The sequence below is a fragment of the Coregonus clupeaformis genome, chromosome 3 (genome assembly GCF_020615455.1).
Source record: "Coregonus clupeaformis isolate EN_2021a chromosome 3, ASM2061545v1, whole genome shotgun sequence".
NCBI lineage: Eukaryota > Metazoa > Chordata > Actinopteri > Salmoniformes > Salmonidae > Coregonus > Coregonus clupeaformis.
In genome coordinates this window covers 4,928,016-4,941,431 of record NC_059194.1, presented here as the reverse complement: position 1 = coordinate 4,941,431, position 13,416 = coordinate 4,928,016, and the positions used below count along the sequence as shown (strand labels likewise).

At 42.9% G+C, this 13,416-nt stretch overlaps 1 protein-coding gene across 1 annotated transcript in view; it reads right to left on the bottom strand.

Moving 5' to 3' along the window:
* Positions 1 to 285: 285 nt before the first annotated feature.
* LOC121539408 (clathrin interactor 1) overlaps positions 286 to 13,416 on the bottom strand; it is a 42,083-nt gene continuing 28,952 nt past the window's right edge. Inside the window, exons 6-12 of the mRNA XM_041847891.2 lie at positions 13,382 to 13,416; positions 9,594 to 9,816; positions 9,382 to 9,475; positions 8,993 to 9,058; positions 5,332 to 5,585; positions 3,141 to 3,321; positions 286 to 2,847 (exon numbers count right to left, since the gene is read on the bottom strand). The exon at positions 13,382 to 13,416 is cut by the window's right edge and continues 161 nt beyond it. Of these exons, the coding sequence (XP_041703825.2) occupies positions 2,579 to 2,847; positions 3,141 to 3,321; positions 5,332 to 5,585; positions 8,993 to 9,058; positions 9,382 to 9,475; positions 9,594 to 9,816; positions 13,382 to 13,416 (1,122 nt within the window). The 3' untranslated portion in view covers positions 286 to 2,578. The remainder of the gene's footprint in view (positions 2,848 to 3,140; positions 3,322 to 5,331; positions 5,586 to 8,992; positions 9,059 to 9,381; positions 9,476 to 9,593; positions 9,817 to 13,381) is intronic.

The following is a 13,416-nucleotide window of genomic DNA, read 5'->3' as shown; positions in this document are numbered from 1 at the left end:
ATAATACCTTGGAACTGTTGTGCAGTATCTGTTAAATTGTTCAAACTGTGTCTGAGACAAGACATTATCCTGCAGTACCGGAGTTTTACTTACTCTCTGCTCTTCTTATACCTCAATCTGATCTATTCATTCCCAAGCCAAGGTCCTCCACGTGGTTGCATACTGATGCACTGGCCAGATGGCTGTGTGTGTGTGTGTGTGGGTCTGTAGGGCTCCAAAGCCACCGTTCTACTCCAATGCAGTAGTAACCAAGTGGGTCTTAAGTTAAAAACTTCATTACCAAACTGTAATCAACAGTTTTAATGTCGTAGATAAAGGATCATGATGGGACAATCAAAAAAACTACATTTTCTCAAGGCTTCTTTCATTGGTGATGCTTTGTTTTTTCCATTTATACATTTGCATAAACTAGTGTTTTCTTTTCAGTAACAATCTCACATTACAGAAGAAGATCTCAGAACAATTGTAATAAGTAGAAAAAAATAAACAAACCACGAAAGAATAAACACAACCCCCTAAGGATATTATCTCTTAGAAAAAACAAACAAGAGTCGATAGATTTTGGTCGTTTCGAACAGGTAATGCCTCAGCTCAGACAGAAGGCTACTGTGTGTATCTGTGCAGGGTTGGGGTCAACTCAATTTCAATTCCAGTCAATTGAGAAAGTAAACCAAATAAAACAATTCTCTAACTGAAAAGCATTGAAGAAATTGGAATTTCAGTGTACCTCCAGAATTGAAATGGAATTGACCCCAACTCATGGAAGAGGACATTGCTCTGAGACAGAGGAGTCTAGCGTACATGTGAGGTACTCACTGGCCTAGTAGAGATGGTCCTGACTTCAACATGTACAGAGTGTGCATTCCAAATTGCACCAATTTCCTATATAGTGCACTACTTTTGACCCGAGTCCTATGGGCCCTTGTCAAAAGTAGTGCACTATAAAGTGAATAGGGTGCCATATGGGATGCAGCCAAAACAAAAATAAAAAAGAGCGACAAATCCTCTCCTAGACCTGGACTGTCTGAGAAACCTCTCCTTCAGAGATGCGCTCTGGGGTGACGTTTCCCCCAAGTACAGATCTAGGATCAGCTTCCCCTCCCACAAACCCAACCTTAACCATTAGTGGGGAAATGGTAAACTGACCCAGGATCAGCAACTAGGGGCAACTCCCCCTACTCCCAGAGGCCAGAGGGAGCAGGAAGAACCACACATGCATACTGTGCTGTAGACTCCTAACAGTAACCGTCTTGACCACTGTATAGTTGTATCGTCTGTCTCCTGTAAGTTATAATGAAGGAAAAAGGCCTCCGTCTTACAGGCTCGATGTGCAGTTCCTTAAAGAACGCAACCCACCATGAGGTTGCTCCTAGATCTACTGATTATCTTATTTGGATGAAAGGAAAAAAAGGACAATATTTATTTTAAAAAAGATTTACCCATAAGAAAGGCCACAAAGGAGATCTGTGTTTTATCAACACAACAGCTTCTTCATTTAACAGCTTTCAATCATTTTTCATTCATTCACTTATTAAATCCACCGATCAATAAACGATTGATTGATCTGTTAAATCTAATATTGAACAGAAATTCCACATTGGGGGTGTAGAACGCTGTTATATAAAGTAAGTATTAAACACTGACTCCAGGGCAATGCATCTTGCCATAGCAACGTCTTGATTGACATCTGATTCTGTCCAATCGACACACACCTCTCACGGCATCATATCATAATCAAGTACTCAATAACTTATTTGTCCGTCACACCAAAGTAATATTTACAGTTGTAAGGAAGGGACAGGTCGAGGTAACATGACACTAAAAGAGATGGATGGGGAATTATTGGGGTGGGATTATCATATAAAACTAGATTTCTGCTACTCTGGACATTTAATTGGTTAAGTAAAGCAAAACCCCCACTGACATTCTCTTGAAGGAAGATTCATATGGACAATTCCATGGTAATGATTTTTTAAATGCAATTCAAAACAAAAAAACTATTATTGCAAAGTTAAACAAACCATACAAGTCGTCCTTGTGCATATAATTGTATGGGTTGTTTAACTTTGCAATCATTGGTTTTTGTTTGGCATACATTTTAAAGGTGAAACATCTGAGTCTCAGCATCATTCGGTTACTGTGTTTTCCGCCCTCTCACTCCCTCCCTCTCCCTTAGCTGTTCTCTCTTTCTCTCTGATTCAAACCCCAACAGCACACAACCATTAGTTACTGTGTTTTTCGCTCTCTCACACTCCCTCCTTCTCCCTTAGCTGTTCTCTCTTTCTCTCTGATTCAAACCCCAACAGCACACAACCATTACTGTACACCCTCTAAAAAGGTACTTCATTCCAAGTTCCAACTGATTAAAACATACATACATTCATGTATATTCATATCTCTCTACACATCACTTAAAAAAAGGAAAGAAACAGGAAATGGAGGTGTGGCAGTCAGTATCTGATATTTGACAATATTTAAGTACTCTTTGTTTGCAGCTCTTCACAATCCTTCAAGGACGGTCGGTTGGATAGAGAGTAAAATAGAAACAGCCCTCTCTTTCACTTCACCTCTTCTTCCCTCAGTTTCTGAAGTTGCCGAAATCTGCGAAGGCCTCCAAGCCTTGCTTGGGCTGCTGCTGTACCATGCCAGAGCCCATAGACATGGCTGACATCCCCATGCCCATGCCCATAGCACCAGGCATGCCCATCCCCATGGCGCCCATGTTCATGCCCATTCCCATCCCAGCACCGGGGTGCATCATGAGAGTTGTAGCCGGTCTGATGGGGGCGAGGCCCATGCCGGCGAATCCCTGGGAGAGCATGTTGACGGGTGGGATGGGCTGGCCTCCTAGAAGACAGAAACAGGAAGAAGTGGGGTCAGAGGACAGCATGACCTCATACACACAGGTTCACACACTCCATACTGAACAAGTAGTCCCAAGCATCCTTCTACTCCATACTGAACAAGTAGTCCCAAGCATCCTTCTACTCCATACTGAACAAGTAGTCCCAAGCATCCTTCTACTCCATACTGAACAAGTAGTCCCAAGCATCCATATTATTCATCAGCGTTTTGAACCCCCTCCAGATAAACACAGTCCTATTTCTATCCCAGTCTAAACTACAACACAGAAGGCTCACCGTGGAGTGTGTTGAGGGTGGGCTGGGCAGGTTTGGGGGGCTGCACGCCGGGTGCCAGGAAGTCCAGACTGATGTTGACTGAAGAGTCAGACCAGGTGGAGGGGATCGCTGACCCCATGGAACCCTGGGTACCCAGCATGACTTGCTGCTGCTGCTGGGGCTGCAACGGCCCGCCCATCACCTGGAAGGGGGAGGGGACAATTTGGTAGTGAGGTGACCTATATAAATGGTGACATATGAAGGTTGAACTGCTGTCTCTAAAGTAATCTACATAAAAACACATCTCAACTCATCTAACCAGAATGAACAGGTTAGATGATTATTCTGCAAAACTAAGCTTGTCATTTTTAAGTACACTACCAGGCAAAAGTTTGGACACACCTACTCATTCCAGGGTTTGTCTTTATTTTTTGCTATTTTCTACATTGTAGAATAATAGTGACGAGATCAAAACTATGAAATAACACATATGGAATCATGTAGTAACCAAAAAAGTGTTAAACAAATCAAAATATTTTTTTTGGATTTAGATTATTCAAAGTAGCCACCCTTTGCCTTGATGACAGCTTTGCACACGCTTGGCATTCTCTCAACCAGCTTCATGAGGTAGTCACCTGGAATGCATTTAAATTAACAGGTGTGCCTTGTTAAAAGTTAATTTGTGGAATTTCTTTCCTTCTTAATGTGTTTGAGCCAATGAGTTGTGTTGTAACAAGGTAGGGTTGGTATACAGAAGATAGCCCTATTTGGTAAAAGACCAAGTCCATATTATGGCAAGAACAGCTCAAATAAGCAAAGAGAAACAACAGTCCATCATTACTTTAAGAGATGAAGGTCAGTCAATCCAGAAAACTTTGAACGTTTCTTCAAGTGCAGTCACAAAAACCATTAAGCACTATGGTGAAACTGGCTCTCATGAGGACCGCCACAGGAAAGGAAGACCCAGAGTTACCTCTGCTGCAGAGGATAAGTTCATTAGAGTTACCATCCTCAAATCGGCAATTAACTGCCCCTCAGATTGCAGCCCAAATAAATGCTTCACAGATTTCACGTAACAGACACATCAATATCAACTGTTCAGAGGAGACTGCGTGAATCAGGCCTTCATGGTCGAATTGCTGCAAAGAAACCACTACTAAAGGACACCAATAATAAGAAGAGACTTGCTTGGGCCAAAAAACACCAGCAATGGACATTAGACCGGTGGAAATCTGTCCTTTGGTCTGATGAGTCCAAATTTGAGATTTTTAGTTCCAACCGACGCAGAGTAGGTGAACGGATGATCTCCACAGGTGTGGATCCCACCGTGAAGCATGGAGGAGGTGGTGTGATGCTGTGGGGGTGCTTTGCTGGTGACACGGTCTGTGATTTATTTAGAATTCAAAGCACACTTAACCAACATGGCTACCACAGCATTCTGCAACGATATGCCATCCCATCTGGTTTGTGCTTAGTGGGACTATCATTTATTTTTCAACAGGACAATGAACCAAAACACACCTCCAGGCTGTGTAAGGGCTATTTGACCAAGAAGGAGAGTGATGGAGTGACCTGGCCTCCACAATCACCCGACCTCAACCCAATTGAGATGTTTGGGATGAGTTTGACCGCAGAGTGAAGGAAAAGCAGCCAACAAATGCTCAGCATATGTGGGAACTCATTCAAGACTGTTGGAAAAGCATTCCTCATGAAGCTGGTTGAGAGAATGCCAAGAGTGTGCAAAGCTGTCATCAAGGCAAAGGGTGGCTACTTTGAAGAATCTCAAATATAAAATACATTTTGATTTGTTTAACACTTTTTTGGTTACTACATGATTCCATATGTGTTATTTCACAGTTTTGATGTTTTTACTATTATTCTACATAAATAAATAAATAAAAACCATTGAATGAGTAGGTGTGTCCAAACGTTTGACTGGTACTGTAGGTCAGGTTTTTAACATGCAAATAACATCTATGCAAACAACCTTGTATTAGATTGAATGGTTTTCTGACTTAAACTGGTTCCTTCTCATTGTGTGTGTTTGTCCCTAGGGAAGGTGGAGCATCTGCAAACCTTAGCTCTCTGCCATTTCTCTCTCGTGTGTGTTCCTCTAAACCACAGCCAGTTACTGTCGCTCCTCTCATTAACAGTGCATCAGGTACAATAAGGACAATTTACTGTGTGTACCATGTCTGTCCTGTATTCTTACCAGTGATCTGGACTGTGGCATGGTACTGCTGATGGTCTGTGTGCTGGTCATATTAAAGGTGAGGCTCTGAGAGGCAGAGAGAGACTGGGTCGGGACCGGACCCATCAGGTCAAACAGGTCAGCTGAGGCTGGAGCAGAGCTGGCCGACAGAGCCCCAAACAGGTCAGTGTTGCTGGGGGCCAGAGGCTGGGCGAAGGGGGCCTGGCTGTCAGGGAAAGCATTCCAGTCCCCAAAGTCACCGTTCCCGCTGGAGGCTGGAGAGAAGAGGAGAGAGGAAAAAGGTTATAGTGGATAAACTAGCCTATAAAAAAACAAACAATGGATCTCTCTCACTCACACAAAGTCGGAAGTTTACATACACCTTAGACAAATACATTTAAACTCAGTTTTTCACAATTCCTTCCCTAGTATAAATTCCCTGTCTTAGGTCAGTTAGGATCACCACTTTATTTTAAGAATGTGAAATGTCAGAATAATAGTAGAGAGAATGATTTCTTTCATCATATTCCCAGTGGGTCAGAAGTTTACATACACTCAATTAGTATTTGGTAGCATTGCCTTTAAATTGTTTAACCTGGGTCAAACGTTTTGGGTAGCCTTCCACAAGCTTCCCACAATAAGTTGGGTGAATTTTGGCCATTCCTCCTGACAGAGCTGGTGTAACGGAGTCAGGTTTGTAGGCCTCCTTGCTCGCACACGCTTTTTCAGTTCTGCCCACAAATGTTCTATAGGATTGAGGTCAGGGCTTTGTGATGGCCACTCTAATACCTTGACTTTGTTGTCCTTAAGCCATTTTGCCACAACTTTGGAAGTATGCTTGGGGTCATTGTCCATTTGGAAGACCCATTTGCGACCACGCTTTAACTTCCTGACTGATGTCTTGAGTTGCTTCACTATATCCACATCATTTTCCTTCCTCATGATGCCATCTATTTTGTGAAGTGCACCAGTCCCTCCTGCAGCAAAGCACCCCCACAGCATGATGCTGCCACCCCTGTGCTTCATGGTTGGGATGGTGTTCTTTGGCTAGCAAGCCTCCTCCCTTTTCCTCCAAACATACAGTGGGGAGAACAAGTATTTGATACACTGCCGATTTTGCCGGTTTTCCTACTTACAAAGCATGTAGAGGTCTGTAATTTTTTATCATAGGTACACTTCAACTGTGAGAGACGGAATCTATAAAAAAAATCCAGAAAATCACATTGTATGATTTTTAAGTAATTAATTTGCATTTTATTGCATGACATAAGTATTTGATACATCAGAAAAGCAGAACTTAATATTTGGTACAGAAAACTTTGTTTGCAATTACAGAGATCATACGTTTCCTGTAGGTCTTGACCAGGTTTGCACACACTGCAGCAGGGATTTTGGCCCACTCCTCCATACAGACCTTCTCCAGATCCTTCAGGTTTCGGGGCTGTCGCTGGGCAATACGGACTTTCAGCTCCCTCCAAAGATTTTCTATTGGGTTCAGGTCTGGAGACTGGCTAGGCCACTCCAGGACCTTGAGATGATTTTTACGGAGCCACTCCTTAGTTGCCCTGGCTGTGTGTTTCGGGTCATTGTCATGCTGGAAGACCCAGCCACGACCCATTTTCAATGCTCTTACTGAGGGAAGGAGGTTGTTGGCCAAGGTCTCGCGATACATGGCCCCATCCATCCTCCCCTCAATACGGTGCAGTCGTCCTGTCCCCTTTGCAGAAAAGCATCCCCAAAGAATGATGTTTCCACCTCCATGCTACACGGTTGGGATGGTGTTCTTGGGGTTGTACTCATCCTTCTTCTTCCTCCAAACACGGCGAGTGGAGTTTAGACCAAAAAGCTCTATTTTTGTCTCATCAGACCACATGACCTTCTCCCATTCCTCCTCTGGATCATCCAGATGGTCATTGGCAAACTTCAGACGGGCCTGGACATGCGCTGGCTTGAGCAGGGGGACCTTGCGTGCGCTGCAGGATTTTAATCCATGACGGCGTAGTGTGTTACTAATGGTTTTCTTTGAGACTGTGGTCCCAGCTCTCTTCAGGTCATTGACCAGGTCCTGCCGTGTAGTTCTGGGCTGATCCCTCACCTTCCTCATGATCATTGATGCCCCACGAGGTGAGATCTTGCATGGAGCCCCAGACCGAGGGTGATTGACCGTCATCTTGAACTTCTTCCATTTTCTAATAATTGCGCCAACAGTTGTTGCCTTCTCACCAAGCTGCTTGCCCTATTGTCCTGTAGCCCATCCCAGCCTTGTGCAGGTCTACAATTTTATCCCTGATGTCCTTACACAGCTCTCTGGTCTTGGCCATTGTGGAGAGGTTGGAGTCTGTTTGATTGAGTGTGTGGACAGGTGTCTTTTATACAGGTAACGAGTTCAAACAGGTGCAGTTAATACAGGTAATGAGTGGAGAACAGGAGGGCTTCTTAAAGAAAAAGTAACAGGTCTGTGAGAGCAGGAATTCTTACTGGTTGGTAGGTGATCAAATACTTATGTCATGCAATAAAATGCAAATTAATTACTTAAAAATCATACAATGTGATTTTCTGGATTTTTTTTATAGATTCCGTCTCTCACAGTTGAAGTGTACCTATGATAAAAAATTACAGACCTCTACATGCTTTGTAAGTAGGAAAACCGGCAAAATCGGCAGTGTATCAAATACTTGTTCTCCCCACTGTAACTATGGTCGTTATGGCCAAACAGTTCTATTTTTGTTTCATCAGATCAGAGGACATTTCTCCAGAAAGTACGATCTTTGTCCCCATGTGCAGTTGCAAACTGTAGTCTGGCTTTTTTATGGCGGTTTTGGAGCGTGGGCTCTTCCTTGCTGAGCGGCCTTTCAGGTTATGTCGATATAGGACTCGTTTTACTGTGGATATATATACTTTTGTACCCGTTTCCTCCAGCATCTTCACAAGGTCCTTTGCTGTTGTTCTGGGATTGATTTGCACTTTTCGCACCAAAGTACGTTCATCTCTAGGAGACAGAACGCGTCCCCTTCCTGAGCGGTATGACGGCTGCGTGGTCCCATGGTGTTTATACTTGCGTACTATTGTTTGTACAGATGAACGTGGTACCTTCAGGCGTTTGGAAATTGCTCCCAAGGATGAACCAGACTTGTGGAGGTCTACAATTATTTTTCTGAGGTCTTGGCTGATTTTTTTTTATTTTCCCATGATGTCAAGCAAAGAGGCACTGAGTTTGAAGGTAGGCCATGAAATACATCCACAGGTACACCTCCAATTGACTCAAATTATGTCAATTAGCCTATCAGAAGCTTCTAAAGCCATTACATTTTCTGGAATTTTCCAAGCTGTTTAAAGGCACAGTCAGCTTTGTGTATGTAAACTTCTGACCCACTGGAATTGTGATACAGTGAATTATAAGTGAAATAATCTGTCTGTAAACAATTGTTGGAAAAATTACCTGTGTCATGCACAAAGTAGATGTCCTAACCGACTTGCCAAAACTATAGTTTGTTAACAAGAAAATTGTGGAGTGGTTGAAAAATGAGTTTTAATTACTCCAACCTAAGTGTTATGTAAACTTCCGACTTCAACTGTATATATCTAACAGTAGTTGAGATGTGTCTGTTCTTGTTATGCTGAGAAGGTAGCCAGACCTCCTCCCCTCCATCTCTTGGAATATTCTAGTGCTTTCTAAACTCACCAGGTACTGTGGAGAGGCTGACAGAGGCAGCAGGAGAGGAGAAGTCAGCAAATCCTCCTATCAAGTCTGGAAAGAGACACACACACAGAACACTTTAATGAGTGAATTGTGACAGTTTCCAGAGACCAACCCAGGCCCTTAGACCTGCCCAGACCCAGAGACCCTCCATGATGTCCTGTAACTACACTACCTCCCCCTAACCCCCCATGATGTCCTGTAACTACACTACCTCCACCTAACCCTCCATGATTTCCTGTAACTACACTACCTCCCCCTAACCCTCCATGATTTCCTGTCACTACACTACCTAGCCCTAACACTCCATGATGTCCTGTAACTACACTACCTCCCCATAACCCCCATCATGTCCTCTCAGTGTGTGTAGTTACCGGTGGCTGCTGCAGGCTGGCTGGGTCCTGTATCTACCATCAATAGGTCAGCCAGACCACTGTTGGAGGGCTTGGGTGCTGCTGCTGACGGAGTCTGGAACAGAGAGAAGGAGAGGAGAGATGTGAGTAGAGACTGCACTGTCCGCTGTTAACACTAGATGGCAGCAATAGGCTAGAGTGGACCAGCATGGACAATGTGCACGGACACACACCTGTTTGGCGGAGGTATCGGGGCTCTTGTCTCCTGTGTAGTGGGCCGCGGCTCCCAGGGACACAGTTTTGGACGGAACCCCACCTCTCTTCCTGGTTTCTGTGGTTTCTGTTGCCTGGACGATCTGGACGCTCTTGGTCGTCACGGTTTCCTCCTCGTCTTTGAACACTGACCTCCCAGACTGACCGTTCCGCGACGGGTAACCTCGCTCCTCCTCGTTGTCACTAAGGAGACCAGAGAGGACGCAAACCGGGTGGAAAAGAGGACATTTTGTTTTGGAGATAATTCTATTCAAAGTGTGTGACTAAAGTATGACAGAACATCAGGTTGTTGATATCCTGTAATATTTTTATTTATTTAACCTTTATTTAACCTGGTAAAAACCTATTTTGCGAGGGCGACCTGGCAAGAAGACAAAATACACACAAAAGACAAAGTGTCACAAGTTCCAGATAGAACTGAAGATTAGAAACAACTACAGCTGTCACAGTGTCGCCAGAGTCTTAACAACAGGCAAGGACACTAACTCCCCGAACTTTCATATCTTCTGCAGCATGTTCCAGGATGAAGGGCCATTATGGGAAAAATACTGTTTCCCCATCTCAGTTCTAGCCTTAGGGACAGACAAGGACAGCAGTGACTGTGAACGAAGACTGTATTGAGTGACTGATCTGGTCAGTAAGGAACAGAGATACAAAGGGAGTTGTCCTATCAATGCTTTGTACACAAAAGTGTACCAGTGCTTTAGCCTCCTGGTGGAGAGAGAGGTCCATGTATGATAGCATACAAATCACAGTGATGGGTGAGTGATCTAGCATTTGTAATAAATCTTAAAGCACCATGATACACTGTGTCCAGAGTTTTTAAAGGTACTTGCTGAGGCCTGCATATAGACAGTATCACCATAATCCAGCACCAATAACAAAGTGCTTTAAACAAGATCCTTTCTGACTAACATTGAAAAGCAAGATTTGTTCCTAAAATAGAAACCATATTTCAATTTCAGTTTCTTGGTTAAGCTATCAAGGTGCTGTTTAAAATTCAGCTTTTCATCTAACCAAATCCCAAGATACTTATAGAAGGTGACCCTATCAATTTGCTGGGATTTTACAGTTAAAATCTGCAGGTGACTCCATCTGTTTAGTTTCAGGGAAGAGAAAACCATACAATTTGTTTTCCTTGCATTAAGCACAAGTTTCCATTCAAAAAGCTGCCTTTGAATAACATCAAAAGCCAACTAAGTCCTGAAAAGCCTACTTAATATTAGATGCGCTAGAATAAATAATTGTGTCATCAGCATACAGATTTGCAGAGTCAACAGTCTTCCTTATATAATTTACAGTTGAAGTCTGAAATTTACATACGCTTAGGTTGGAGTCATTAAAACTCATTTTTCAACCACTCCACAAATTTCTTGTTAACAAACTATAGTTTTGGCAAGTCGGTTAGGACATCTATTTTGTGCATGACACAAGTAATTTTTCCAACAATTGTTTACGGACAGATTATTTCACTTATAATTCACTGTATCACAATTCCAGTGTGTCAGACGTTTACATACACTAAGTTGACTGTGCCTTTAAACAGCTTGGAAAATTCCAGAAAATGACGTCATGGCTTTAGAAGCTTCTGATAGGCTAATTGACATCATTTGAGTCAATTGGAGGTGTACCTGTGGATGTATTTCAAGGCCTACCTTCAAACTCAGTGCCTCTTTGCTTGACATCATGGGAAAATCAAAAGAAATCAGCCAAGACCTCCGAAAAATAATTGTAGACCTCCACAAGTCTAGTTCATCCTTGGGAGCAATTTCCAAACGCCTGAAGGTACCATGTTCATCTGTACAAACAATAGTACGCAAGTATAAACACCATGGGACCACGCAGCCGTCATACCGCTCAGGAAGGGGACGCGTTCTGTCTCCTAGAGATGAACGTACTTTGGTGCGAAAAGTGCAAATCAATCCCAGAACAACAGCAAAGGACCTTGTGAAGATGCTGGAGGAAACAGGTACAAAAGTATCTATATCCACAGTAAAACAAGTCCTATATCGACATAACCTGAAAGGCCCCTCAGCAAGGAAGAAGCCACTGCTCAAAAACTGCTATAAAAAAGCCTGACTATGGTTTGCAACTGCACATGGGGAGAAAGATCGTACTTTTTGGAGAAATGTCCTCTGGTCTGATGAAACAAAAATAGAACTGTTTGGCCATAATGACCATAGTTATGTTTGGAGGAAAAAGGGGAAGGCTTGCAAGCCGAAGAACACCATCCCAACCATGAAGCACAGGGGTGGCAGCATCATGCTGTGGGGGTGCTTTGCTGCAGGAGTGACTGGTGCGCTTCACAAAATAGATGGCATCATGAGGAAGGAAAATTATGTGGATATATTGAAGCAACATCTCAAGACATCAGTCAGGAAGTTAAAGCTTGGTCGCAAATGGGTCTTCCAAATGGACAATGACCCCAAGCATACTTCCAAAGTTGTGGCAAAATGGCTTAAGGACAACAAAGTCAAGGTATTGGAGTGGCCATCACAAAGCCCTGACCTCAATCCTATAGAAAATGTGTGGGCAGAACTGAAAAAACGTGTGCGAGCAAGGAGGCCTACAAACCTGACTCAGTTACACCAGCTCTGTCAGGAGGAATGGGCCAAAATTCAACCAATTTATTGTGGGAAGCTTGTGGAAGGCTACCCGAAACGTTTGAACCAAGTTAAACAATTTAAAGGCTATGCTACCAAATACTAATTGAGTGTATGTAAACTTCTGACCCCTTGGGAATGTGATGAAAGAAATAAAAGCTGAAAGAAATCATTCTCTCTACTATTATTCTGACATTTCACATTCTTAAAATAAAGTGGTGATCCTAACTGACCTAAGACAGGGAATTTTTACTAGGATTAAATGTCAGGAATTGTGAAAAACTGAGTTTAAATGTATTTGGCTGAGGTGTATGTAAACTTCTGACTTCCATTGTAGATGGCTATATCTCCCCCTTACTTTGTCGGTCGCATTGATAAACATTATAACCATTATACCGTTATACCGGAGTGCCAAGTCTAGGTCCAAAAGACTTCTCAACAGCTTCTACCCACAAGCCACTAAGACTCCTGAACAGCTAATCATGGCTACCCGGACTATTTGCACTGCCCCCCACCCCATCCTTTTACGCTGCTGCTACTCCTGTTAAGTATTTATGCATAGTCACTTTAACTCTACCCACATGTACATATTACCTCAACTACCTCAACTAGCCGGTGCCCCGCACATTGACTCTGCACCGCTACCCCCTGTATATAAGCCTCCCCTACTGTCACTTTATTTTACTTCTGCTCTTTGTTTTTCTCAACACTTTTTTTTTGTTGTTGTTTTATTCTTACTTTTTTTGTTTAAAATAAACGCACTGTTGGTTAAGGGCTGTAAGTAAGCATTTCACTGTAATGTCTGCACTTGTTGTATTCGGCGCATGTGACCAATAAAATTTGATTTGATTTGATTTGACCATCTAAGACTGATTTACAACTGATTTCTTAAGCCAGGTCTCGGACAGAACTAAGACATCTGGGTCAGCAGTGTGAACCCAGACTTTTATCATGTCCATTTTCGGCATCAGATTCCTCACATTAATATGCATCAGTCCCAACCCTGATCTAGTTTTAAAATAATTTGAATCAGTCACCAGAATCTGTCTGGTGAGTCACCTCTATCCTAACCTGAATCATCTGTCTGGTGAGTCATCTTTATCCTAACCTGAATCATCTTTCTGGTAAATCATCTATATCCTTACCTGAATCTGTCTGGTGAGTCATCTCTGCTATGCTT